General features: G+C 47.9%; 1 protein-coding gene across 2 annotated transcripts in view; it reads left to right on the top strand.

Annotated features, from left to right (window-relative positions):
* Positions 1 to 15,319: 15,319 nt before the first annotated feature.
* Positions 15,320 to 25,707, top strand: part of ZBTB47 (zinc finger and BTB domain containing 47) — a 276,446-nt gene continuing 266,058 nt past the window's right edge. For both annotated transcript variants that reach the window (XM_069647766.1, XM_069647765.1), the window contains exon 1: positions 15,320 to 15,517. In XM_069647766.1, coding sequence (XP_069503867.1) covers positions 15,515 to 15,517 — 3 coding nt within the window. In that variant the 5' untranslated portion in view covers positions 15,320 to 15,514. The remainder of the gene's footprint in view (positions 15,518 to 25,707) is intronic.

Here is a 25,707-nt window from a genome sequence, read left to right as displayed (position 1 = left end):
CGCCCATGATCCGGCTACTGTTGGTCAAAGAGGGTTTAAAAAAACCAATGGAAAACCTATGTGAAGTCGCTTAACGGCCACACTTGGTTCAAGACCTAAACATATAATTAAACAGGTGTCTGGTGTGTGCTCAGTTCCAACCATGTTCTCCCACACAGTGGGCCCTGATTCAGAAAAGAGGAATGGTGCTGCCATTATCACACCTTCAGTTTGATTTCATTGGACCAGTGATTTGTTCCTCTCACAAAAACAAATACATGCTATAGGGAAATTGCATATTTGTCACAATCCCGTTACGGGCCCAGGGGTGGCGTGCTAACAGGGGGAGGGAGCCCCCCTCTCATACAATAGGGGACAGGGATGGTGGCTGGCTGGCGCGAGCGTGTGGGTGGGCACAACCTAGTTGGGGCCCGCAAGAAAGAGCTGAAGTCAAGGGCACCGCCCATCACAAGCCAAGAAGCATGTAGCGAGAGCGGCACATGCAGCAATTTACCTTGCACGTACACGAAGCCAACGCCCTTACGCATCTAGCTCCTGCAGGGTGTGGCACAGAACTATAAAGCCATGCCACGGACCGCATCCTTCGGTCCTTCAGCATCCTTCGGTTCTTCAGCATTCTTCAGCAATCTTCAGTACCCTGGTCTTCAGTCTTGGTCTGTGGCCTTCAGCATCCTGTTCAACGCTGCTACGTGGCAGACTCCGTCCTCCTCGCATCTTGCGTGGACTTGCTCCCGCCATGGGTTCTAGGCCCCCAGCTCCTGGAGTCAGAAGCCCTGTACAAAAACAACCAACAGGATTAGCATCTGCCTTATGTTCTTCCCCCATCAGAACCAACCCCCCATCTAAGAACTCGGGAACTTACCTGTATCCAGGAACTAGCGTTCCATCCTCTGGGCTCCACCACCAGTTCGGTGCTGAAGTTCCAACACCTGGGGAGAGAGAAAGAACATAAGACAATCAGCAGAGACTACACACCTGGGAGAGAGACTCTCATCTGCTTCAGCCCCCTCTTCGGAACCCATCTCCGGAGCTGCACTTGCAGACACAGAACCACAGGTGGGCCGCATCCATGTGCTCCAGCCAGCCTCGCCTTTTTAAGGGGATGAGGGGAAGGAGAGGGGAGTGAGGGAACATTGCAGTCATTTTTCCACAGTAGACTTACCCTCTGTTTGCCCCTTAGGTTTCCACAACACCCCCCAGAACACCAGTGGCGCTAGTCCCAAACACTCCCAGGCCCCTCCCAACCTCGCGGCCCCCTGGAGGATTTCCTCCAGGCGACAGGTGAGGGAAGGCGTGGGTGGGACATACAACCGGGTGCAGGGTACCAGTACAGGGGCCACTCTGCAGTACAGTCCGGACCAGGCACTCCTGCAGGGCACCAGAGGTAAGCGTGACACTATTAACCACATGGATTGAGAGTTTCCCAGCCCAAAATTGTAAAGCAGAGACTGCTGACACTTTATCAACAAACGTTAAAAGAAGTGAGGACGCCCTCAGGTTCCTCACACAACATTGTTTATTATTTTGGCCTTCCACAAAGGATGAGTCCGACAGGGACAGTCACTTTGTCAGTGAAGTGATGACTGATATGCTGAAAATTCCAGGAATGAAAATGAAACTACACATCACTTACTGACCGGCCTCTAGCAGGGAGGGCATAAAGCTATATAGCAAGACAATTGTGGGAATTATAAAAATGCTTGTGGTAGATTCTGGACCTAGTTGGGACTTAAGATTACCACTAGTTCAAATGGCTCGTCTCGCTCTTATGCAGCCACCCAAATGTCCCATTTGAACTCCTGGTTGTTAGAAAAATGGTATTTCCTCAGCATCTGTTATACTGAACACCGGTACAGATGTTGATTAATGCCTTTACTACTCATGAATATGCTGCGAATCTTTGGAATTGTCTTCAACATGAATTCCCCTATGTCTTACAAAACCTGGAGAAATGTGTGGTCAGTAAGACCTACCAGGAACTTAAAACCTAAAATGGGAAGATGAAATAAGTAACTGAGCCAGCCTCTTTAACTTCCAAGGGAACCAATCTAAGCTGCGGAAGATTATGCCTTCATGTAAATGAGCCTATAGAATTATGGATAAGATATCGCTGTTTGCCTGCAAATTAAAACTACTGCTAGGGGATCAGCTAGAAGAACACTGGGTACTTTCACACCAGTCGAAGGCCTGCCATGTCCGTGCAACTCGCAGACAAATATAGGAATCATGTGAAACCATACAGTTGAGATGGCATCTGAATAAGGCTGGAATCTGTTAGGAGGGTAGGTAAGAATGTTTAGATGAAAGCATAGATTGTATTGTTAACATTATAGTGTTCAAATCTTCAAATAAATAGATACAATGGAGAGGAGGAAGTCAAAATGTCCTCTGCATCCATGCCTTCTGCAAAACCAGCATCTCTACCCATCTTTGTTAGTTAAAATCACCTGCCATTGCGTCCAAATAGAAGACCACCCACAACGAAAGGAAAACAATACAATACAATTCCAGAGTATGAGTTGGGACAATAAGAAGAACCTGAAGACAAGAAGCACAAACAAAGACAACTTAGGACAAATAAATACAGCCCAGGAGGAAAGAACATTATGAAAGGCCATTAAAAATGGATTGAACAAGCACAAATCCAGTTCTTACGCTAGGTTCAGATATCGGGGAATCTCATGACCCAAATGTTTTCCCTCCAGGAAATGTAGGCACAGGGGGGTTTGTCATGCATTATTTGAGTAAATGTAATGCAGTCCGTCAAATAATGCAAACATAGCATAACTACAATGAAATATCATGTTATTAATGTTGAAAATAAGACAGAACACTATACTGAAACGAAATAAGCTCATTCAAAAGGAGCTTCTGTGTTGAGGCTGGCATGTGAAAGGGAAGATGCAGAATTATACAAATTTAATTTTAGTATTCTATACAAATATTATACAATGAAAGATAATACAAATCACACAAGAGGTGTAACTGAATACACAGATGATCAGATTGCAATTTTAAGTAAAAGTGATGTACATTGCATATTTCTGTTACATGGGACACTACACATCTCATGTAAGTATTACTGTCTGGGAACGTAAGCTGTGAGCTTTGGTTCACCTTGAACTGTATGTTAATGCAGAAGTCAGCATTGAAAGGTATGGGACCATCTTTAATTCCTTGATTTATGTGCTTTGTGAATGGGTGGCTGCTCTTCAGTTCGGAGCCCCTCTTCGTTGTGCAGTGCCCGTGGAATTCCCATAACTCCCTCAGGCCTAATTTTCAAATGATATTTTTATTTTTGAAAAGCATGCATGCTGGAGTGCTTTGTTTGGCGTGTGTGCTGCCTCCAGATTGCTAAGCAAAAAAGTCATGTTCAGCTGATAGGAGGTGTTTGCGGTTCCCTGTGTGTTCAAATCTTTCCAGTTGCACTGTCACTGTCTGAATCAGTGCCCACCTGTGTCCTGCTCTGTGCTCCCTCTGTGACTGAAGGCAAGACAGAGGAGAAGCTCTAAAGGTAAGAAGTGAAAACTTCTAGGTGCATGCATGTTTCAATGTAATCCATGCAGTCTGTATGCACAAGAGTTTTTATTGAGTTTATGCATGTATGTAGTATTTTTTCTATGGTATGTGTGCATTCCGTACATGCAATGCATTGATTGTGTGCGTGTGTTTGCATGCTGGGGGGAGTAGCAATTCTTATTCCAACAACTTTGTGGAGCTGGTTTACAGTGACTATTACTGGCATAAATGGGTTCTTACTGCAGCTTCCTGCAGGTGAAGTATATCTACCATTACTGGCCTCCATAAACTATGTGATCAGCTTTGTGCAAGTGATTTACAGTGCCCATTATTGGCACAGATAGGGTGATGCATAACCTCATGAAAGTGATTTACACTGTCCATTACTGACATAGATGGGTTGTTACTGCAGCTTCCTGCAAGTGAACTGCATCTCCAATTACCGGCCTCCATAAACTATGGGATCAGCTTTGTGCAAGTGATTTACAGTGTCCATTACTGGCCTAAATGGGTTGTTACTGCAGCTTCCTGCAAGTGAAGTGCATCTACCATTACTGACCTCACCTCCATAAACTATGGGATCAGCTTTGTGCAAGTGATTTACAGTGTCCATTATTGGCACAGATAGGCTGTTGCTGTAACCACATGAACATGATTTACAATCTCCATTACTGGCCTAGATGAGTTCTTACTGCAGCTTCCTGCAAGTGAAGTACATCTACCATTACTGTCCTCCATAAATGTCAAGACTTGAGGTCTGCGTAAATTAGGTATACCTCCGTCCCCAAGCAATGAACAGAGAGATAGTAACAACTTGCTGTTCTGTTATTGACGCCACAGGTGGTAGGAACAAGAACACCGGATCCCCAGGAGGCTGCAATGGAAGGAAGGCTGGTTAGACAAGAACACCTATGAAATACAAGCACTAAACAATGGATGTAATGGGTAATCAAAGAGCACCTACCAGTTGGGGAGCAGGAGAAAGGCCAGGGGGAGGACAAGAACAGGATACCTGAGAAGGGCGTCCCTCCAGGAAGGTGTATGGTGTTCCCTCAGTGATTCGTGTGACTGGAGCAGAGCCATCACAGAGGAGTCAGGATGCAGCAGAGACTCACTGGATATCCCCCTGCGTTCGAAGTGAAGGCTCAACACAAGCCTATGCCCAAATAGCAGGTCTAAAGTGCTCGTAGAGTAGGTAAATCCAGGGAGAGTCTGAGAAACGTGTTCTGAGGTCAGTAGGAACCGGGTGAACAAAAATACATGATGCGCCACACCAGGGCGAGAGCCAGCTACAGTCCAGTAAATGAGAGCCAAGGTCAAAGCAGTTCAAGGAGGCAGTCCAGAAAAGCGTTGCAACTGAGGGCAAGGCAAAAAGGCAGTCCAGAAAACAGAAGACCGAGGTCAAATCCAGGAAGTAACACGAAGCCGAAACACGAAGACGAAATGCCAAACACTGAGAAAGCACAGCTGAGAAGTACTGCGTAGCATTTCCGGCGTCTGTTTATACTGCTGCCATAGCGCCTGAGTCACATGAGCTGAGTTGCCGCGTCACGTGCTGTGCAAAGAGCCGACGTGCTATGCGGGCTGACAGCCTTGACAGGCGTGAGTGGGACCACCATGGTAACTGCCACTGCAGCTGACGCAGCCCCAAGTACTGCATTCCATATGGCGCGCTGAATCGTGCCTGCAGTGATCTCCAGTGATGTGTTGGCAGCATGTGGCTGCAGTGCTATGATGCTTGTGTGCGGATCCTGTGAGCGGATGTGTCTTGGGGTGACCAGTGCACAACAGGAGAAGGCAAAGTAGATGAATGCATGACAGAGTCCCCTCGCAAAGGCCCACGACCCTGTGGGCTAGATGGATTGTCCCTATGGAAACAAGAAACCAGGAACAGGGCATGGACCTCACTAGCAGTCTCCCAGGACCTCTCCTCAGGCCATAACCCACCCAATCGACTAGGTAGTAACAACCGCCCCCTGCTAATGCAGGAATGGTGTTGACCTCCTATTCCTCAGAAGAACCCTGCAGAACAGGAGCAGGCGGCAACACTACATGAGAGGTGGCAGGGCACGGTTTATGAAGGGAGGTGTGGAAGACAGAGTGAATTCACCAGCAAGAAGGCAGGCAGAGATGGTAGGCCACGGGATTGATTACCTTGACGACCCTATAAGGGCCCACAAAATGGGGAAGCAGTTTGCGGCACCCGGGCAGGCACAGATGATGGGTAGAAAGCCAAACCCGGTCCCCGAGGGCATAACAAGGGGCCGGGGAGCCCCTCCTGTCTGCAGCAGGCCACATCATTGCCTGGGAGTCACGAAGGTGAGTCAAGGTCTGGGCATGGACAAGGGACAAGTCCCTAATGCAGACAGCAGCAGCGGTTGTACGGGTAGTAGCCAGGTCAGAGAAGGGAAGATGCTGGCCGTACAAGAATAGAAGGGGAGAAACCTGTGGAGGAATGAGAGTCATTGTTATATCCAAACTCAGCAAGGTGCAGCACCTGATACCATGAACGGGTTACCAGTCATTTGGTCGAAAACCAAATGATCGAATGACCATTTGATCGAAGTAAAATGGTCGGAAAAAAAAAGGTCGAATTTTTATTTTTTATTTTTTTTATTTTATGGGGGGGTTCCCCCACCAACCACCCTTTTTCCTTATTAAAAATATTTTTTAACAAAACAAAACTAAAAAAAATAATATAAATAAATAAATAAAAAAATCTACCTTTTTTTTTCAACCATTTTACTTCGATCAAATGGTCATTCGATCTTTTATTTTCGACCATTTGACCGGACACCCATGAACATTGTTTCTGCAAAGACAGGCAGTGCAGGTACTGCTCCATAGTTTGATTAAAACATTTGGTTTGGCCATCCGTTTCAGGATGGTGTGAGGAGGAGAACCGAGCGTCAATGCCAAGTAAACCAGGGAGAGCCTGCTAGAATTTGGAAGTGAACTGGGAACCCCGATCAGAAATGAGAACAGATGCTAGGTCAAAAAAACAAAACACTGAGCGAAAGAACAACCCAGCCAACGTGGGTGCCGAAGGTATACCCGAGCAAGGTATAAAGCGGGCCATCTTGGTAAACGAGTCAATGACCACCCAGATCATGTCGTAACCCTGCACTCTAGGGAGGTCCGGTACGAAGTCCATAGTGACTGTGTGCCAGGGCCTAGGCGGAATGGGCAGGGGCAGAAGTAAGCCTAGAGGGCATCCCTTACGGGGTTTACACTGAGCACATATCAAGCAGTTGTTCACATAGGCTTAAACGTCCCTATGCATGGAGGGCCACCAACACCATCTTTGGAGCAGGGACAAGGTGCGTTTTTTGGCCTGGGTGTCTGTTAACGAGGGCATCATGGCACCATTCCAGGGCTTGGCAACGTGTGTCTGGAGTGGGTAGGAACAGCCTTTTTTGTACGAAGGGTAGATCCTCGTGCATCACCTGATCCCAATCAGAAAGGAGTTCAGGGTGCAGGGCAGTCCATTGACGGACGGAGGTCAATAAACACTTTGGGGGTGTGCATAAGCAGATTATGTGTTTCCTGTCTAGACGTTTTTCCAGGAAGACAGGGAGGGAGACCCCGACCACACCTGGTAGGCGAAACTGAGCATCCGCTTTCCCATGTGTGACCACGGGTTGATGTTTGACCATGAAGTAATACGCAGAAATGAACAGATACCATCGAACTTGACGGCTGTTGGCGCACTTCAGGGTGGCATGGTCTTGCAGGTTACGATGATCAGTGTAAACCGTGATTTGATGTTTGGCCCCAGAAGATGGCGTCTCCATACTTGGAAGGTGTCTTTGACAGCCAGGAGTTCCTTTTCTGTGACAGTGTAATGAGTCTTGGTTGACGTGAATTTGCGTGAATGATAGGCCACTGGGTGCAAGAGGCCGGTAGTTGGGCATGTCTGTGAACGTATGGCCGCTAATGCGTAAAACGAGGTATATGCCTCGACAAGAAACGGGAAATCAGGATTGGGGTGCAGTAAGACTAGTGCAGAGGTAAACGCTGTCTTCAGCGTCTCAAATGCTTCCTGCTGAACAGGTGACCAGATGAACGGGTTTTGCGTGCTAGTGAGTTTGGTGAGAGGGGCTGTGATGGAAGAGAACCCGGAAATGAATTGCCTGTAGAAGTTGGCAAAGCCAAGGAAGGATTGGAGGGCTCTGATGGTAGTCAGGACTGGCCAGTCCAGAACCGTACGAACCTTGGATGTGTTCATAGACAGACCCTTAGGCGTGATGTGAAAATCTAGGAAGTCAACTTCGTGGACATGGAACAGGTATTCCTCGGGTTTCGCAAAAAGGGCATGTGTTTCCAGCCGATGAAGCACCTCGCGGACATGGGACACATGTTCCTGGCGGGTTGGGGAGAAAATCAAGATGTCGTCCAAGTAGACGATAACGTAGGTGTCGAGTATATCATGGGAGACATAATTCATAAACCGCTGAAAGGTAGCGAGGGCATTGCACAGCATGAAGGGCATGATTAGGTACTCTTACAACCCATGTCGTGTGCAGAACGCAGTCTTCCACTCGTCCCCTTTCCGAACACAGACCAGGTTATAGGCCCCCCCCTAAGGTCTAGCTTGGTGAATATAGAGGCATGAGTTAGCCGATCAAGTGGAGGGCTGATGGGGTGAATGGGATAAGGGTTATTGATTGTTATAAGATTTAGTCGTCTGTAGTCGATACAAGGACAGAGGTCCCCCTCCCAAAAAATATGGGGCTGGCAGAGGGTGACTTGGAAGGTCGTATGTGGCCCAAGCTGAGGGAGGTCTGCAGGTACTCGTTCAGAGCCTGGTCTTCTGAGAGAGACAAAGAATAGATGTGACCGCAAGGCACAACCGAACCAGGAACGAGATCTATAGGACAGTCATATGGCCTATGTGGTGGGAGATGTTCCACACATCCCTTATGGGACACATCCCTTAGGGGTGCCAGAACCTATGGCCTCTACCACATGATGGGGAGGATCATGATCCATGGCCTGAGGGTCGTTCAGTGTTAGCTGGGCCAACGTACCTAACACTTGGGATGGGGAATCGATGTTGTCAGGAAGGGTGAGACAGGTGCCCTGACAATGAGCGGACTCAAAGAAAACGCGACCCAGAGACCAATCTATGACAGGATTGTGAACCAGCAACTAGGGTATGCCCACTATAAGGCCCAACTGTGGTGTGGTAATCAGGTCGAAGGTGATGGTCTCCCTGTGTGTGTCCTGAATAACCAGTGTCAGGGGTGCTGTTTATTGCCTAATGGGCCCTGAGATTAGCGAGGTACCATTGACCGCCTGTACGGGTTCTGGGTGTTTCTTGTTCTGTATTAGCAGATTGAGGGAAGCAGCCAAGGAGATGTCAATATAATAGCCTGTAGCCCCTGAGTCGATTACTAACTGGACTTGATGCTTGGTATCATCCTGGAGAAGTAACAGGGCCTGCAATATCATGTATTTTGTGTGTCCTAAGGAAGGCAAAGACACCGAGTGGGACGTGTGTAGGCTTATCCGTGCCCCCGTTTCTAGGGACGAGCCTTGTGAAAACCTGATGGCTTGAGTCTGGGGCGCCTTGGCCATTCCTTGACGTAATGTCCATTCAGGTCACAGTAGAAACATGCATTAGCCGTTTTCCGGCATTCTCTTTCTGTGGCGGTGATTGGACTATGATCCCTCCGATTTGCACAGGCTCCCCAGGTGTGTCAGTGTAAGAAAAAAAAGACTGGGAAGAGGATTGGCCCAACTCGGTCTTTCTCTCTGCCCGCCGCGCATCCACCTGCAGTGCCAGATCTACTAGGTCAAGATATTGCATGGGCAAGGCTGGGACAGAGGCTAGAGTGTCTTTCATGGTGTCATTCAGCCCCCTATAAAAGACCACAGTATTTTTGTTCTCTGGCCAAGCCGTTTCCACTGATAATTGGTTAAAGCGTCTGATGTAGTCGATTAGCCTGTTCTTGCCTTGGGATAGATCAAGCAATTCAAGGTCGCGTAACTGTGCCTTGTGACGTGTGTCAAACACCCTGGTCATCTTGGCCACTAAGAGGTCAAAGTCATACAATACCGGGCTATCCCCCTCTAGCAAAGGATTTGCCCAAGTGGCTGCTATGCCACCTAAGTGCGACAGGGTAAACGCTGCTTTAGTAGAGGAGTCCAGAAAAGCGAGAGGGCGACACAGGAAGGGCAGCTTGCACTGATTCAAGAAAGTACAGAACGTTTGTGGGTCACCCTGGAATTTCTCGGGGGCAGCCAGAGGAAACGGAGTGGGCACGTAGACTTGGGCCGGGGTTGCACTGTTGCCGGAGGCAACGGAAGGTGGGAGGGGATCCCCAAAATCTGGGTCCGCGTGCAGAGCATGGCGCTCACTCTATATCGTATCTAATCATTGATGGATGACAGTGGTGGCGGCCGCCATCTTGGCCCGCAACACCGTAATAGCCTGGACCAAAGCAGCCACTGGGTCTCCAGCAGAGGCATCCATAACCTAGGTAGAAAAAGGCTTCTCAGTCTGTCAAGACTTTAGGTCTGCGTAGATTAGGTCTACCTTCTTCCCCACGCACTGAACAGAGAGATAGTAACAACTCGCTGTTCTGTTACTGACGCCACAGGTGGCAGGAACAAAAACGCCGGATCCCCAGGAGGTTGCAATGGAAGGAAGGCTGGTTAGACAAGAACACCCCTGGAATACAAGCACTAAACAATGGCTGTAATAGGTAATCAAAGGACACCTACCAGTTGGGGAGCAGGAGAAAGGCCAGGGGGAGGACAAGAACAGGATACCTGAGAAGGGCGTCCCCCAATGAAGGTGCACGGTGTTCCCTCAGTGAGTGATGTGACAGCATCAGAGCCAGCACAGAGGAGTCAGGATGCAGCAGAGATTCACTGGATAGCCCCCTGTGTTCCAAGTGAAGGCTCAACACAAGCCTATACCCAAATGGCAAGTCTGAAGTGCTCATAGAGTAGGTAAATCCAGGGACAGTCCGAGAAACGTGATCCGAGGTTAGTAGGAACCGGGTGGAGAAAAATACGTGATGCGCCGCACCAGGGAGGGAGCCAGCAACAGTCTGGTAAATGGGAGCCAAGGTCAAAGCAGTTTGACGAGGCAGTCCAGAAAACAGAAGACTGAGGTCAAATCCAGGAAGTAACACGAAGCCGAGGCGACAAAATGCCAAACGCTGAGAAAGCACAGCTGAGAAGCGCTGCGTAGCATTTCCGGCATCTGTTTATACCATTGCCATGGCGCCCGAGTCACGTCAATGGAGTTGCCATGTCACGTGCTGTGTAAAGGGCTGAAATGCTATGCGGGCTGACAGCCTTGATGGGCATGAGTAGAATCGCCATGGTAACTTCCACTGCAGCCGACGCGGCCCCAAGAACTGCATTCCATACACCGCGCTGAATCGTGTCAGCAGTGATCTCCAGTGTAGTGTTGGCAGCGAGTGGCTCCGTTGCTGTGATGCTTGTGTGCGGATCCTGTGAGCGGGTGTGTCTTGGGGTGACTGGTGCAGAACAGGAGAAGGCACAGTAAGTGAATGCATGACAATAGACTATGGGATCAGCTTTGTGCAAGTTATTTACAGTGCCCATTATTGGCACAGATAGGCTGTTGCTGTAACCTCATGAATGTGATTTACAGTCTCCATTACTGGCATAGATGGGTTGCTACTGCAGCTTCCTGCAATTGAAGTACATCTACCATTACTAGCCTCCATAAACTAATGGATCAGCTTTGTGCAAGTTATTTACAGTGCCCATTATTGGCACAGATAGGCTGATGCTGTAACCTCATGAAAGTGATTTACAGTGCCCATTACTGACATTGATGGGTTGTTACTGCAGCTTCCAGCAAGTGAAGTATATCTACCATTACTGGCCTCCATAAACTATGGGATCAGCTTTGTGCACATGATTTACAGTGCCCATTATAGGCACACATAGCCTGTTGCTGTAACCTCACGAACATGATTTACAGTGTCCATTACTGGCATATATGCGTTGTTACTGCAGCTTCCTGAAAGTGAAGTACATCTACCATTACTGGCCTGCATACACTATGGTATCAGCTTTGTGCAAGTGATTTACAGTGCCCATTATTGCCACAGATAGGCTGTTGTTATAACATCATGAGCGTGATTTACAGTGTCCATTACTGGCATAGATGGGTTGTTACTGCAGCTTCCAGCAAGTGAATTACATCTACCATTACTGACCTCCATAAACTATGGGATCTGCTTTGTGCAAGTGATTTACAGTGCCCATTATTGGCACAGATAGGCTGTTGCTGTAACCCCATGAACGTGATTTACAGTCTTCATTACTGGCATAGATGGGTTGTTACTCAGCTACCTGCAAGTGAAGTACGTCTACCATTACTGGCCTCCATAAACTATGGGATCAGCTTTGTGCAAGTGATTTACAGTGCCCATTATTGGCACAGATAGGCTGTTGCTGTAACCTCATGAACGTGATTTACAGTCTCCATTACTGGCATAGGTGGGTTGTTACTGCAGCTTCCTGCAAGTGAAGTACATCTACCATTACTGGCCTTCATAAACTATGGGATCAGCTTTGTGAAAGTGATTGACAGTGTCCATTATAGGCACAGATAGGCTGTTGCTGTAACCTCATGAACGTGATGTGATTTACAGTCTCCATTACTGGCATAGATGGGTTGTTAATGCGGCTTCCTGCAAGTGAAGTACATCTACCATGGGGTGGCAGATGGGGAGCAGGTGCAAGTGGATCTAGGTCACCTGGCCTAAGCCTTGCCCACCTGGTGCCTTCCTGCTTGCCGCCCTTTTTTTGCACCACTTAGCAAGCCCCGCCCACCTGGTGCCTTCCTGCTTGCTGCTCTTTTTCACCACTTAGCAAGCTCCGCCCACCTGGTGCCTTCCTGCTTGCCGCTCTTTTTCACCACTTAGCAAGCCCTGCCCACCTGGTGCCTTCCTGCTTGCCGCTCTGTTTCCCTACTTACGGAGCCCTCCAGCTTCTTTTCTTTTGCAGGTGGGGAGCAGGTGCATGTGGATCTAGGTCACCTGGTCCAAGCACCACCCACCTTCTTAGCCCAGCCCCTTCCTTCCTGCTCTTAACTATTAGATCAAGTGGGTCTCTCCCCTGCACGTCTGCAGTGAAGGGCAGATGAAGAAAAGGGCAATTCCTGTTTGGACCTGTTCGCAGCAGGTGGACCCAGGGCCCGACCCCCTGCTCAGACAGCAGATAAGCATGCACCAACATGTGTTACCCCCTCTGTCCCCACAGGCCATCCCCGCCCCCTCTGGTCCCCATGTGATGTTCCCTTGTGCCCCCCCTCTTGCACACATGTGTTGCCTGTTTTGCTTGATTCTTCTACTTTGCTCCCCCTCAACCTGCTCCAGCCTAGTTCTGCAGGAGTTTGTCCTGATACATTCTGGTTTCACCATCACTGTCTTGTGGCCAATGCTGGATTTGACTTTTATGGACTTCATTCATTCACGGTGCATCACCCTTTCTCAACTCTCATGCTGGACTTCATTTACACCTTGTACTCATGGTGGCCCTGAATCATGCTGTTCCCATCGTCATCTTGTATCCTGGCTTGCAACATTATGTGTTACTACTGACTTCTGCAATTGTATTTGCTCTCCACTCTTGCTTCTCCACTCTTTTTGACTGCTTACTCTCTGTTCTCTCCTCCTTTCCCTTCTCCCTTTTCCTATCTCCTCCCCTTACTTTCTTCTATGCACTTACTCTATCAGAATTGTCCCTGGACCTAATATGATAGCAACCTCGTCTGTTTTCTCCACCCTCCCTTTACTGTTGTTTTCCTCCCCACACCCTTCCATCACTATCTGAAATGTCTTCAGGCCTAGTATGATAGTCGCTTGTTTTGTTCCTCCCCTCCCTTTCTGCACCCCTCTCCCTCACCTTTTGTTTTTCTCAGGCTCTACCAGAAATGTTGTCAGGCCTAGTACGGTAGTCGCCTGTATGTTTCCATTTCCTTCCCACTCTCCCCCTCCCTTCCTTATCTATGTCTTAGCTCTTGCACTATCTGAAATGTCGTCAGGCCGAGTACGATAGTTAATTTCACATCCTTACTGTTCATGGCCTGTAAGAATGTCATTGTATTTTCCCTTGTTCCATCCCTTGCCTTGAAGCTCTTTGAAACACATTGTTTATAGGCGCTATATAAATAAACTATCATATCATATTATATCATACCATTACTGGCCTCCATAAACTATGGGATCAGCTTTGTGCAAGTGATATACAGTGCCTATTATTGCACAGATAGGCTGATGCTGTAACCTCATGAAAGTGATTTACAGTCTTCATTACTGGCATAGATGGGTTGTTACTGCAGCTTCCTGCAAGTGAAGTACATCTACCATTACTGGCCTTCATAAACTATGCGATCAGCTTTGCGCAAGTGATTTATGGTGCCCATTATTGGCACAGATAGGCTGTTGCTGTAACCTCATGAAAGTGATTTACAGTGTCCATTACTGGCATAAATAAATGTGTTCCTAACTTCATGACAATGTTATAAAATATTCCTTAGTACTGTTGGTGGTATGGCATTTACTGGATTTATTCATGTGCTGTTCCGGAGAGCCTCAATTTTCTCCAGAATTGGACGGTAAAATGCGCCACGTCAACAGATCAGTTTAAAGCTGTTCTTGGAGGAGAAGCGTATACCTATTGCTGTCCTCGGTCGCTCATGCTGATCTGTGAAATGTGTGGGCACTGTCAGTGCAATATTCACTAGCTGTCTGACCAGGAATGATTTCGAATCCAGGTGACCCCGGAGGAGCCACGCGCCCTTGCAACTGCCTCTGCCACCGTTGCCCGTCGATGGAATATGAGTGTGCCCTTTTGTCTGGGATGTGCAATTCACTCATTGGTCTCTCTGGCAGGCATTGAACTCATTCTGTCACTTTGCTGCCATTGGCACCTGAGACACGAAGATTACACACGGATCTCTGTGCTCAAACGAGCAAGCTGCCTCATTGAACCCAGAACTCTTGATTGTCAGGTGCATAGCTCTGCAGTCTCCACACACTGTGCTGTTTTGCAGTCGTCTTTCCAAGAAAATGTACATTTGGGATCCTTTGGCCAGAGCACTCAGGTTTGAGTATAAAATCAAGGCGCAAACGCTTGCTTAAGTGACAGGGTGTTGGGTATGATATGATATGGCATTTATAACGCGCCTATAGACAAGTGTTTCAAGGCACGAGCGGGGATAGCTAGTAGCTAGTGGGGATAGCGCCTGTGTTACTGTTCTGAGTTCTCTGGAACTAAGAGTTATAATCCCAGCTCCCCTGCTTGAACGCATTGTGTGATCCTGCGCAAATACTTCAGCCCCATGCTCCAGATTCCTCGTCTGCCAAGCAAGTTGGGGTACTTCGAAACAGTCAAACACTTTTTACAGAAGTATGTCCACACAAAAAAACAGGCGTTGCCTAGCTCCCATACCTTTATACTTGGGGTGCACTGGGGTTTCATGTAGGGTGTCATCCATTCAGATAGATCTCAAGTTGTTTTCAGTCTTGTTTTTTCTAGCTTTTGATGCATTCATGATTATACAGACACCCGAAAACAAGGGAGAGGGGAAAAGACAAGAATGGCTGAGCTGACACTAGACTTGGGACCACTTCAGCCCCCTGTAGCTTAAAAGCCTGAAGGATGCCCCAGGCTGCCCAGCTGTTCAGAGGGAGAGAGCTATGCCCGGCTGGGAGTGAAAGCGAAAGGGGTGCCGCTGTCTCTTTAAAGGTCCAGACAGCAGCGCCATCTGATCCCGCAGCTCCAATCAGAGGCGCCCCTCCGCATCAGCACTTCTGGCTAAACATGGCGATGGCAGGATGATGTAAAGAAGAAAAAAAGGGGGATGTAGGATAAGGAGCCCCCCAGCAGCCCCGGGAGGAGGGGTGTCTGCCAGCCCCCAACACTTTCATGGAGAGCACACACCCCCTGCAGCACGGGGAGGGGCAGGGCTGCTCCGATCCCAACACCTGGCACCAAAATGGTAGCGCTGCTGAGATCTTTTTTACCCCCTATTTCTGCCGTGCGTATGCAATGTGTCTCCGCTCCCCGGCTCGCTGGCAGGGGTTTGTGCAACTTCCTGTGTCCTGCGGTGTGTGTTTTGCATGATGGGGGCGGGGCAGAGACGAGGGGGCAGATGTTGCAGGAACGGGGAACTGCAGACTCCTGGGGTTAATTCCTGTACATGCTATGTTCCCACTAGTCCTCGTCCCATGCACGGGCCTCTTCACACTTTACCTGTGCATTGCGCGTTATAGCCTGGGCGGTGCACGAGGGGAGAAAAGTGCAGAGGTGGGGGCGGAGGAGGATGGCTGAAGGGAGCGTCACTTATGTGTTCCATGTCTGTGCATTGCTTCCCTCGTCCCGAAGAGGCCCCATGCTACTTACCTCTGCCAAGAGCAGAAGGAGAGGAGGGGGGGTCGCGGAACACGGCCTCCAGACTCTCTCTGTGACATCTGTGCATTTCAGTTTTTACACTTGTCTCGCTCGCCTGCAGGGGGCCACTGTAACATACATGTGCATCATGTAGCGAGCCGTTCTGCCCGAATAAAGGTGACCCGGTTTCGGATTCCTTTTCACTTCCCGTTTCCCGGCCCCTTCCAGGAACTCGCTGGAGAACATCCCAAGTAACTGGGCAGGTCGGTGCCCCCTGGATTTATAAGGCCCTTAATAGCACTTTCTCTCTAAGGGTTCGGTCGCGCTTAAATCGTTTTACTCCCAAGCAGTGCTTTAAATGGAAAAGGTTCTTGCCAGGCTCCGAATCCGGACATTCCGAGCGCAGCGCTTGGGGCTTGGGCACAAGCCGCTTTTAGGCGCACCCTGTTGTTGGCAGGCAATGCCGAGTGAGATTAAGATATGTGTCAAGGATCACACACATTGGTCAAGCAGTGTATCTGGGATCCTTTCACACAAACTTCCAGTTTGTTGTTGGGCAATGTGTTCAAGTTTTAATATCCCTATAAAATGAGCGTGTCAAGCTAGCAGGTGTCATAGCTGTAAATTAGAAAGGGGGTTTTATTACTGCACGCTTGCATTGCCTAATTAGAAATTCGGTAGGTAACTGGAGTTTTCAGTCAAAAACGTTCCATCACAACTCCAACTACTTACATATTAGAATAGGAACTTTTAAAAACAAAGAAACCACTTAAAAAGCAATGTCCCGGGCTTTCCAAATCAATCCTTGCTCCATCAAGTAAAAGGTGAAACCCGCTGAGTGACACAGTGGCGCAGCCCTGGTGTGCTGAGAGCAGAGCAGCTGCATGGCTGTCTCTCCTTTTGTTCTGCAGGGTGGGGGCTGAAGGAGACCTTATGGTGCACTGTGGGTGGTGTAGAGAGGAAGGGTGGGGGCTGCTTTCCCAAGCAAAGTCTGATGAAGCTTAGTTCTTTAAGTTGCGATAAAGTGAAATGAAAAGCTTTCATTTTTATCCCACCACATAGTTGAGTACTGGTACTCTCGTTCAGGAGTTGAAGAGTGCAGGCACTCCAATGCTCAACAATAAGAAGTGCAGGTACTGAGGGCCGGGTAGGATCTGCCCACTTAAAGCAGTGTTTACAAGAAGGCTCACCACTTTTACCTGTTGCCCCCTCCCGCACCCCTTCACACACATTCCTTAGATGCGAAAGCAGCCACCTGGCTTTGGTGTGTCGTTTATTTTCCAGGGAATCAGAGTTGCGGCACTTGTCTGTGTATTGACGAGCTATTGTTTATTTTATGTTGCTATATACACCCCTATGCCTGCTGTCCATTGGCATTAGGGTAGCAGGTTTCAAGTGGCCCAGTCCAGTTTTTTTCTTTCCCTGTGGAGTCAGTAATTTTATAATATTTTATTTACCATTTGAAATGTATGAAAACTACTACAAGTCCCAGAATTCCAAGCAAAAGCAGAACTGGAGGCCTTCTCACGCATGGCCCTGGTAAACCTGAGAGCTCTGGGGACAGTCCTACGTTTTTGGGTGCTGGCATACATGCCCCGTTCTATCCAGGCGATGGTAGTCCAGTTCCGAGTTTTCTTTGCAGAAGTGGACTTGTAGTCGTGCATTTCCCCATGACTGCAAGTCTCCAGAAAGCACAGACTGGAGTTCCATCTCCCTAAGGATATTGGGCATGTTTGCGTGTATGTTCTGGCCTTGCAAAGAACCCCGGACTCCCCCTCAGTGCATGGTGCTCTTATGGGGATCTTTAAACGTTCCACAATTCGGTGACAGGTAGTGGGTAGTTCACCCAGCTCATTTTTAGGTCCAAAGAAAAAATAAAGCTCTAGCTCTCTGCCTGGACTCTTGCAGCAGTGTGTACACGGGTCCTGGTTTAATCCACCGCTCTGTGGTGTAGAAACAGTGTAGCATGGCGAAATCACAGTTAAACTGTCAGCTGCTTTTGTAGAAGCTCACGTGATACTAAACTGGGGAAATGTTTCTTGATACATTTTTGTTTTCAGCCCTTTTTGACATGCATTTCATATTTTTAATTATTTAAATTGCTTTTATTTGTGCTTCATTTTATATAGTTTGTTTTTCCACTTTTCTGCTGCCGCCACATTTCTTTTTTGTTTTTAGGACTTGACTAGATGTGTGAATGACTGGCAGGCACTAGAGTGCTGAAAGGGCATAATACCAAGGCTCCCGAGCCATAGCGTATCCGCTGCTCCATGGTGCAGAGAGGGCCTGCCATTGGCCCGTTTCCTCCGAACTAAGCTGCATTGTCACGCGCACCTTCTTAGAATGTACGACATGCCTGACAAGTACATGTCTTTACTCGTGTGCGTCCGCTCCATGATCATTGTTCTATGCAATGTGTGTAACAACTTTCTGAGCTGCAGCGTGTAATGTAAACAGAAATTCTAGTTAATGAATAGGTGTATCACAGGTGAATATGTTTGCTTACGTGTCCCTGCAGGTTAGTGTAATTTGAATTTATGAAGCTTTATTTATTTTTAAACAAAGCTGCTCGTTGCTGGGTGTGCATCGGTTTTGTTGAACCAGTTTGTGCAATAAAGGATATTACGTTAAGGTATTGCAAGGCATCAAGCACGTACATGCCTTAAAAACCACTTTATTCTCCATATGAAAACAAGTGCTTAAAAGGGGACCACCAGCCAGTGGCGTGGCATGGGACGGCACGTGCTACCCTTGGAATCTGATTGGACACCATAGGTGCCACGCCATTATCCTAAACTATAATCCTTGTGTGTGCGTGGTCGTACTTCATGCCACCCCTGCATAAGTGAGTGCCCCACTTGGGCCACCCCAGTCAAGAGTCTGGTCACGCCACCGCCAATAATTCTCAAACCCTATGGCAGCTGACATAACCCTGGAAACATAGCCTGATGTACGTGCAGAAAGCAGCGGCGTCTGATAGAAACAGGGCTTCATGGGTATACATAGGTATGTGCCAAGCTTGATATATGGCGCATGCGTGATAGGCGCTGTTCAGAGAAATTAAAACCCACTAAAGGCTTCCGAACAAATAGTCAGCCTTGCAAACTGGCAGCCGTTATGAAGTGGACGCATTAGGAGTTCTGCTAAACTGCACATCTACAGGAACAAGAATTGCCAAAGCCTATAGGGCTGGCTCTGCAAATGTACAGAACATGTTTTGTCCTGTTTGGATCCTCTGGATTTACAGTCAGATCAGGCGCCTTTGCCACTGCCTCTTGTTGTTGTTGTGTCTCCATCCTGCCACTTGGTCTCCTTTCCCCATAATGTATGCAGGACGTTAAGTTCCACAAAGCAAAGTGAAAGTAGGACCGGGTGCGCTACCTCCCCTCCCCCCGCCACGGTACAGCAGCACGTCACTGCTGTTGGCAACGCAATGACTATCTGGATTTTAGTAAACATTGTTTTCTTTTTTTTCCTACCGTGCAGAGTCCAAAATGCTGGCAGTACGGACCCTTGTCACCAATGCAGTTTCGCTCAAATATGTTCGTTTACCCGTTATTTTAGCATGTGCGGCACACAGGAAAGCCACCGCTTCCATGTCAGCGTGGTCTGCACTGCTAATACCAATTCCATCCTCCTTGGACTTCTCTCTCCGAGAAAAGATTTCTGCAGCTTTCGAGGCCCACAGCGTGAGCTGCAGACTCGGGCTGCGTACGGCACAGGATGTGCTTTCTATGTTCCTGTGTTAAAGTGCTTTGGGTTTTGGATGCATCGACATACCACAACTGATTTAGGGGATGCTAGTGCAGTCCTCGTGTTTCTTTGAAGGGTGGCATCGGTAGCTTGTACTTCTGATGGGGGAATCTAGGACAACAGGTTCCATAGTGTAAAGCAAGCAAAAGGGCTGGACTAATATCTTCCGAAAAGGAATGGGGCTTGTTGGCATGTATGACTCTGAATGTGAGATTGTCTTCCAGTTATGCCTTCTTCTCTGAGTAGATGATGCGGTCTCGTAGTTACTTCACTAATTGAGGGAAGACTCCCTCGGATGCTACACAGCCCAAAGAACTCTAGTTTGACACAAGACTTTAGGTTGACTGCACTATGTGCTGAATCCAGTGGAGCCATCACTGATCTGCTGCCGCTACCTGATTCTGACCCTGGGGGCGGTAAAGGGAGGAAGCATCACATGGGAGGACACAGTCTCCAGGGAGATGTCATGACTCCATCAGATGAGGAATGGTATCCCCCATTTTCCCTTAAGGATAATCTTCCCATACCCAAGACCATTATGGCTTACTGTTATTCATCCACTCCCCCCCCCCCCCTTTTAAAGAACAGGGAAAACCTTTGCCCACATACAATGAGCCAAACCTCTAACTTTGAATTATCCTGTGGAAATTGCAAGACCACCTTCTCCAAATCCATTTTTCAATCCTCCAACAATACGTTACCAGCTAAGACTATTACAAATGATCATTCAAGCTTTAAAAATCAACTACCAGCAATGCACTTCTTGTACCATTATTCCTCAAGTACTGGGACGAAGAAGAGGGAAAGAGCAATGCGGAGTGGGAGAAACAAGAAGAGCGGGGAGCGTTCTAGTCTTTCCCTGCCAATATCTGTGCCCGGGAAATCTAAAGGACGGAACCGAGATGCAAGGTGCGACTGTTGGCGAGAAGTCGTTTCTTCTGTTATGTGGGCTCGAGGAACGGAGAAACGGAATCAAGCATGCAGGAGCTGCTCGGTTCACCAGCAGAGAAGAGGGGACACACTGATAGAGCAGGTCATACTGCTGAGACACGACAAGCAAGAGGAAGATTCCTGGGCGTAAGCCAACCGCTGCATGCAAACCTTTGCTTACCGGAACCGGAGGTGAAGTGGCCGCATGGGATAGGCGCCACAGGAAACGAGAAGCCAAAAAAGGAAACGGCCATGAAGGGAAACGAAGCCGTGTACCTTGACTGAACAAGCCTGAGAACTCCAGCAAGAGCTGGTGAGTCAGCCCAAAGACAGTGGGGAATCTGGGCTGTATCACCGACCGCAACAAATATCAATAACAGTTATAAGAAGCACAGAAAGACAGAAAACAAACTAATAAACTGTAAAAAAGGGGAAGAGAAGTAAAACCCTTAGCCGTGTGTAAATGTATGGAATGTACATTCCTGGGAAGCAGCAAAGCGAAATGTTTATCAAGAGGATGCAATATCCAATCAAGTGAATATGCAGTTGTGGAAATGGTTGGCAAGCCCATTTGAATACAAGAAGCCCTGGATAGAGAAAATCCCAGACAACCACAAGTGTGCAAGAAACAGAAGTTCTGGTAGAAAAGTATACCATGCAATTGTAAGCGTACAAAAACAAAAGCCCTGGCATAAGACTATATCAGGCAAGCTACAAGTGTGAAAGAACAAAGTCCTGGCAGGAGAGTATACGATGCAAGTAACACGTGTGTAACAGCAAGAAGTCCTGGCAGGAGAGTACACCAGGCAATGACAAGTGAGTTAAGAACCTCTAAGTACAGAAATGTCAGAACTATGTTAAGCTTATAAAGAAAAGCCAAGTCCTGACCAAAAGAATTTCAAAGCTAGAAAGCTGTTATCTGTAACAGTGCTATTGTGGGCAAAATGAGATACAAGTAACTGTTTTATTCAATGCCACTTACTGGGATGTCACCAGGGCAAAAGGTCATATGACATCCCTTCCTGAAATGGTGCCAGGATCAAAGGTCATGTGATGTCACTTCGTGTGATACCTTTAGGTCTGCAATGTCACTTCGTCTGCCCTTGACCTTTTGGTGAACTAACATCTCTGATCAATGTGTATGCAGATTGCCACAGTGACGCAAATGTGCTTCGTGAATCTGAAGATTCCAAATTGCGTTTTCACTTTCCTAACCTTCCCACCCAGAACACCAGTCATGCTGTCCTTCATCACGACTCCTTTGGATTATGCCAGCGATGTTTACTTTAGGGGCGCCCATGTACCTGCTGGACCATCTTCATAGAACCCAAAACGCGATGGCCTGTATGCTGCTCAGACTTAGAACGTATGCGCCCGCCTGCACAGGCCTGAGGCACAGGGTGTCAGTGTAAGTACAGGAGTGGGCGCAACTTGTATTGATTTCCTATGACATCATTCTTGTCATGCACTTTGACACATTGAGTACAAATGGGGTCCAAACGCAGTCGCACAAATAGGTGACGACTCTGAACCACCCCTGAAGAGGTCTGCTCTGCCACCCTTATAGTTCTGCCCCTTCCCTCCAATACATCACCCAGGCTCCCATTGATTAAAGCATGGTTAGTGTGGTTAGTGTGGGGTTATGTGGAGGGCTGTGATGGTTCATCGCCTGCCCAGACAGGGGTCCAGTGCCCGCCAAGCCCAGAGACCCACGCTGCTCCTCACTGATTAGGCCCACTGAGGCTGAAACATGTTTGGGGATGCTTGTGTTCTCAGGCAGAAGGTATGTGACCAAGCAGTTCGGGTTGGACTACCCCTTTGTATATGGACTTTCCCTCTTTGTAATGGCTTGGCAGGCAAAGAACAATGTTCTGAGGGTTTCCCAGGGCAATTCCAGAAGTTAAGATTAATTCTATGCTGGGGTTCTAAATGACATAACCTCCATGCACCCAGCAGTTGTTTCGTCATGCCCTTGAGGTACGTGTTTACATCTGGGAGGTTCCCTCGCCTGTTTGCTCATTATTAGGGATGGGTTAGAGCTTGCAGTTTGTTGAGTCATAGCTAAAGAGACACTCCAAATCTTAGGTCAGGATTTCTAAGCAGAAAATGCAGATTTTTTTAATCAATGCAGCTTTTCAAACTTTCCGCATTTTTTGAACCTTCTGGAAATTTCGGCCAGATTTTCTTGTTATTTCCTGTTCAGCCTGCACTTCCACGCGGAGCCTCCAGCAGCGTTCTAAGGGCTGGTGGAACAGGAGCTCCAGCTATAAACCTAGGGCAGCAACACAACAAGCACAGACTTCTTAACCTCCAGGAACACCGGAAATAAGGGCGTACTAGTGCAGACAGCGGTTGCTTTGCTATTTTTGGCATTAGATTGAGACATAGTACTTAGCATATTCTGTGGATTTTTGCAGATTTTCAAGCTTCTGTGGATTTACCTCCTGTCACCCCTCCCCCCCACCACGCCCCCCAGAGACATAGGTAAAAGATGTCTGCAGATACTGCCATATTTCTCCACAGGTTTACACTGCCTGCAGTTTAGAAGCTTGGAAACTCTACCCAGGTTGTGCCCCAGAGAGTATAATGAGGGCTCATTCCCCCTGCAGTGTCTTACCCCAGTCAGTGGCGTGTCGAGACTCTTTCGACTAGGGTGGCCCAAGTGGGGCACTGACTTATGCAGGGGTGGCATGACGTACGAGCGTACACACACGATGATCATAGTTTAGGATAATGGGGTGGCAACTGGGGTGGTCATTCTGATTCCAGGGGTAGCACGTGCCAACCCTGGCCACCCCCGTGCAAACGCCACTGAACCCAGTCCACAATGTTGGGTAGGTGTGTCTTGAGTTGAGACTAAAAAGGACAAAGTGAATGGGGGGTGGGGTCGAGAGGAGGTGCGAGGAAACTAGTACATGCAGTAGAATAAAGCTATCATTTGAAGTGCACAAATGTGTCTTCTCGCAAGACTGGAATACTGCATCTGGAGTGGTTGGTCCAAGCATCTATGGATGTGTTTGTAATTCGTCGACTGTGGACTATCTTTTTCAGCGGATGTGCTCGTAAATTACTGCCCAAGGCAAGCTTACTTTGGGCTGTCTGGTCGGTGTGGATGCCGAACGAAACGAATGTGGCAATTGCCGGTGATTCTTGTGCTGGGTTGCCTTGCCAAGTCACTCTCGCCGGATACCAGAACATGGCTCGTATAGCTTTGCATTCAGGACAATGATGTTACAGAGCCCAAAACGCGGCGCGGGAGTCTAGCACAACCCACCATTCCGGGCAGGCCATGCTTCCCTTTCTAGGGAATCTGTAGTTGTGGTATTATTTGTCAGTCCTTTATGTGAGAGGGAGAGTTGTGCGTCATCCTCGCTTGGAATGGATTAATCTCTTGGCACTACGCAGAGAGATGGGCAGGTTTACGGGTCAGTGTGGCCAATGACCTATGAATGGCATTGAGTAACGAATGACCGGTTAGGCTCATCATCTGGCACTCGCCCACCTTGCGCCTACACATTTCACATCGTTCGATCTAACGGGGATCTAGGAGCTAGGAAAGAAGCAAGAGCATCGAGGTTGCATAGTGTAGGCTAGAAAGGCCTAGTTGGTATTTTGCCACATAGAAGGTACTTGATGTGAGTTGAGAAGATTGCAACGAAATTGAACTGCATTTTGTGTTGGAAGGGGTTAACATTGCCTCACATGCTGAGTCAACACCAAATTATTATATCCGGCTGCATGAGAGTTTACATACTCAGCTGAGCAGTTTTCATGTCTCAATTATGTATCACCTTATGCCCGCCTGCTGAGACCGGTCTTCTGTATGCATGCTCAAAACCTGGTTCAGCTTCTTAGGCTTGAGTTCTGTGGAGTAATAACGACACCTGTGTTTACAGCATTGCAAAACTGCAGTAGTACACAGTGCCTTAAACCAATTTATTGCCGCCTGGCAATTTGAGAAGTGGTTTGATGTCCTCTTTAGTGGGAATCCTCTGGCTAGTGGCTAATTGTTATACCTGTGTGTGTGTGTGTATAGATATATCATTTTTTTTTAGTTTTTTTTTTTAAACAAATCAGAACCATCTTTATTTTCTTTTGTGAAACTGTACATTATAGTTCATTTCCTCATATCTGGGTGACCTTGGATAGTGACAAAACAACTCCAAGAAAGGACAGGGGTACATAAAGTGCTTCTTAAAAAGAAATTGAGATGCAGTCCAGGTGCAAGGTCAGTTCAGACACATAGAAAAACGACAGACGCAGACACGAAGATTTAACCAATTTATACCTTAATTAGAATTATTTATTAAACACTTTATAAGATTTATACCTGTGCTTCTATATTGTGCACCAAAGGATTCCATCTGGAGTGGATTTGCCAAAGCTTTTTGTGCGCTTGGTTGGCTCGTGCACTTGTTCTTAGCCGGAGAGATACATTCAAAGAAATCGCAGGAAGTGGTGTCGCATCACAGTTGACGCCACAGGAAGATTATCTTGTGTGCTACTGTCATCCTTTTCCAAGTGCAGTTGCAAATGCTTTTCTATTCCAGTTACGAGGTATCCTATGACCATTGGCGTCTACAGTCACATTTAGGAGGGGCACAGAGGTGGCCACAGACAAAAGTAGGGCAATGTGTGACATCAGAAGCACTCCTGCAGAGAATTCTTTGTGCACACCAACTACAACACCCCACTGCCGCCCCCCTCCCATCATAATGTAGGCACTAAACCATTAAGTCACTAATGGGCCATCATTAGAGGTGTTGTGTGCAACATTCTGATTGGAGGGGCAGCTCTTGGCTGCAGGGGAAACTTAACAGCTCTTCATTGTTGTGCGGCAGCTGTGTGTGTGCGTGCGTGTGTGTGGGCAGACACAGCAATGTAGACGGAACAGAGAAAGTAGCCAAGCTGAGGTAGGGGGGGAAAGAAGAGGGGAACAGGATTTCAGAGGAGGGGCCTGGGCCCAGCCCCCAACAGCGACACCAGTGCCTATCACTGCTATAGTCACCATGTGCACTGTGTAGCCCCACATGCTCAGATGCTGCCCTTTAGACCTTCTCTACCACGGGCCTCACTCAACACACCCTTTCCTGTAAGAATGGAGTCCATGTTTCT

This window comes from Ambystoma mexicanum, chromosome 2q (genome assembly GCF_040938575.1).
Source record: "Ambystoma mexicanum isolate Mex_15411 chromosome 2q, UKY_AmexF1_1, whole genome shotgun sequence".
Classification (NCBI taxonomy): Eukaryota; Metazoa; Chordata; class Amphibia; order Caudata; family Ambystomatidae; genus Ambystoma; species Ambystoma mexicanum.
Note: the sequence above shows the minus strand (reverse complement) of the source record. Positions and strands in the feature narration are given on the sequence as shown.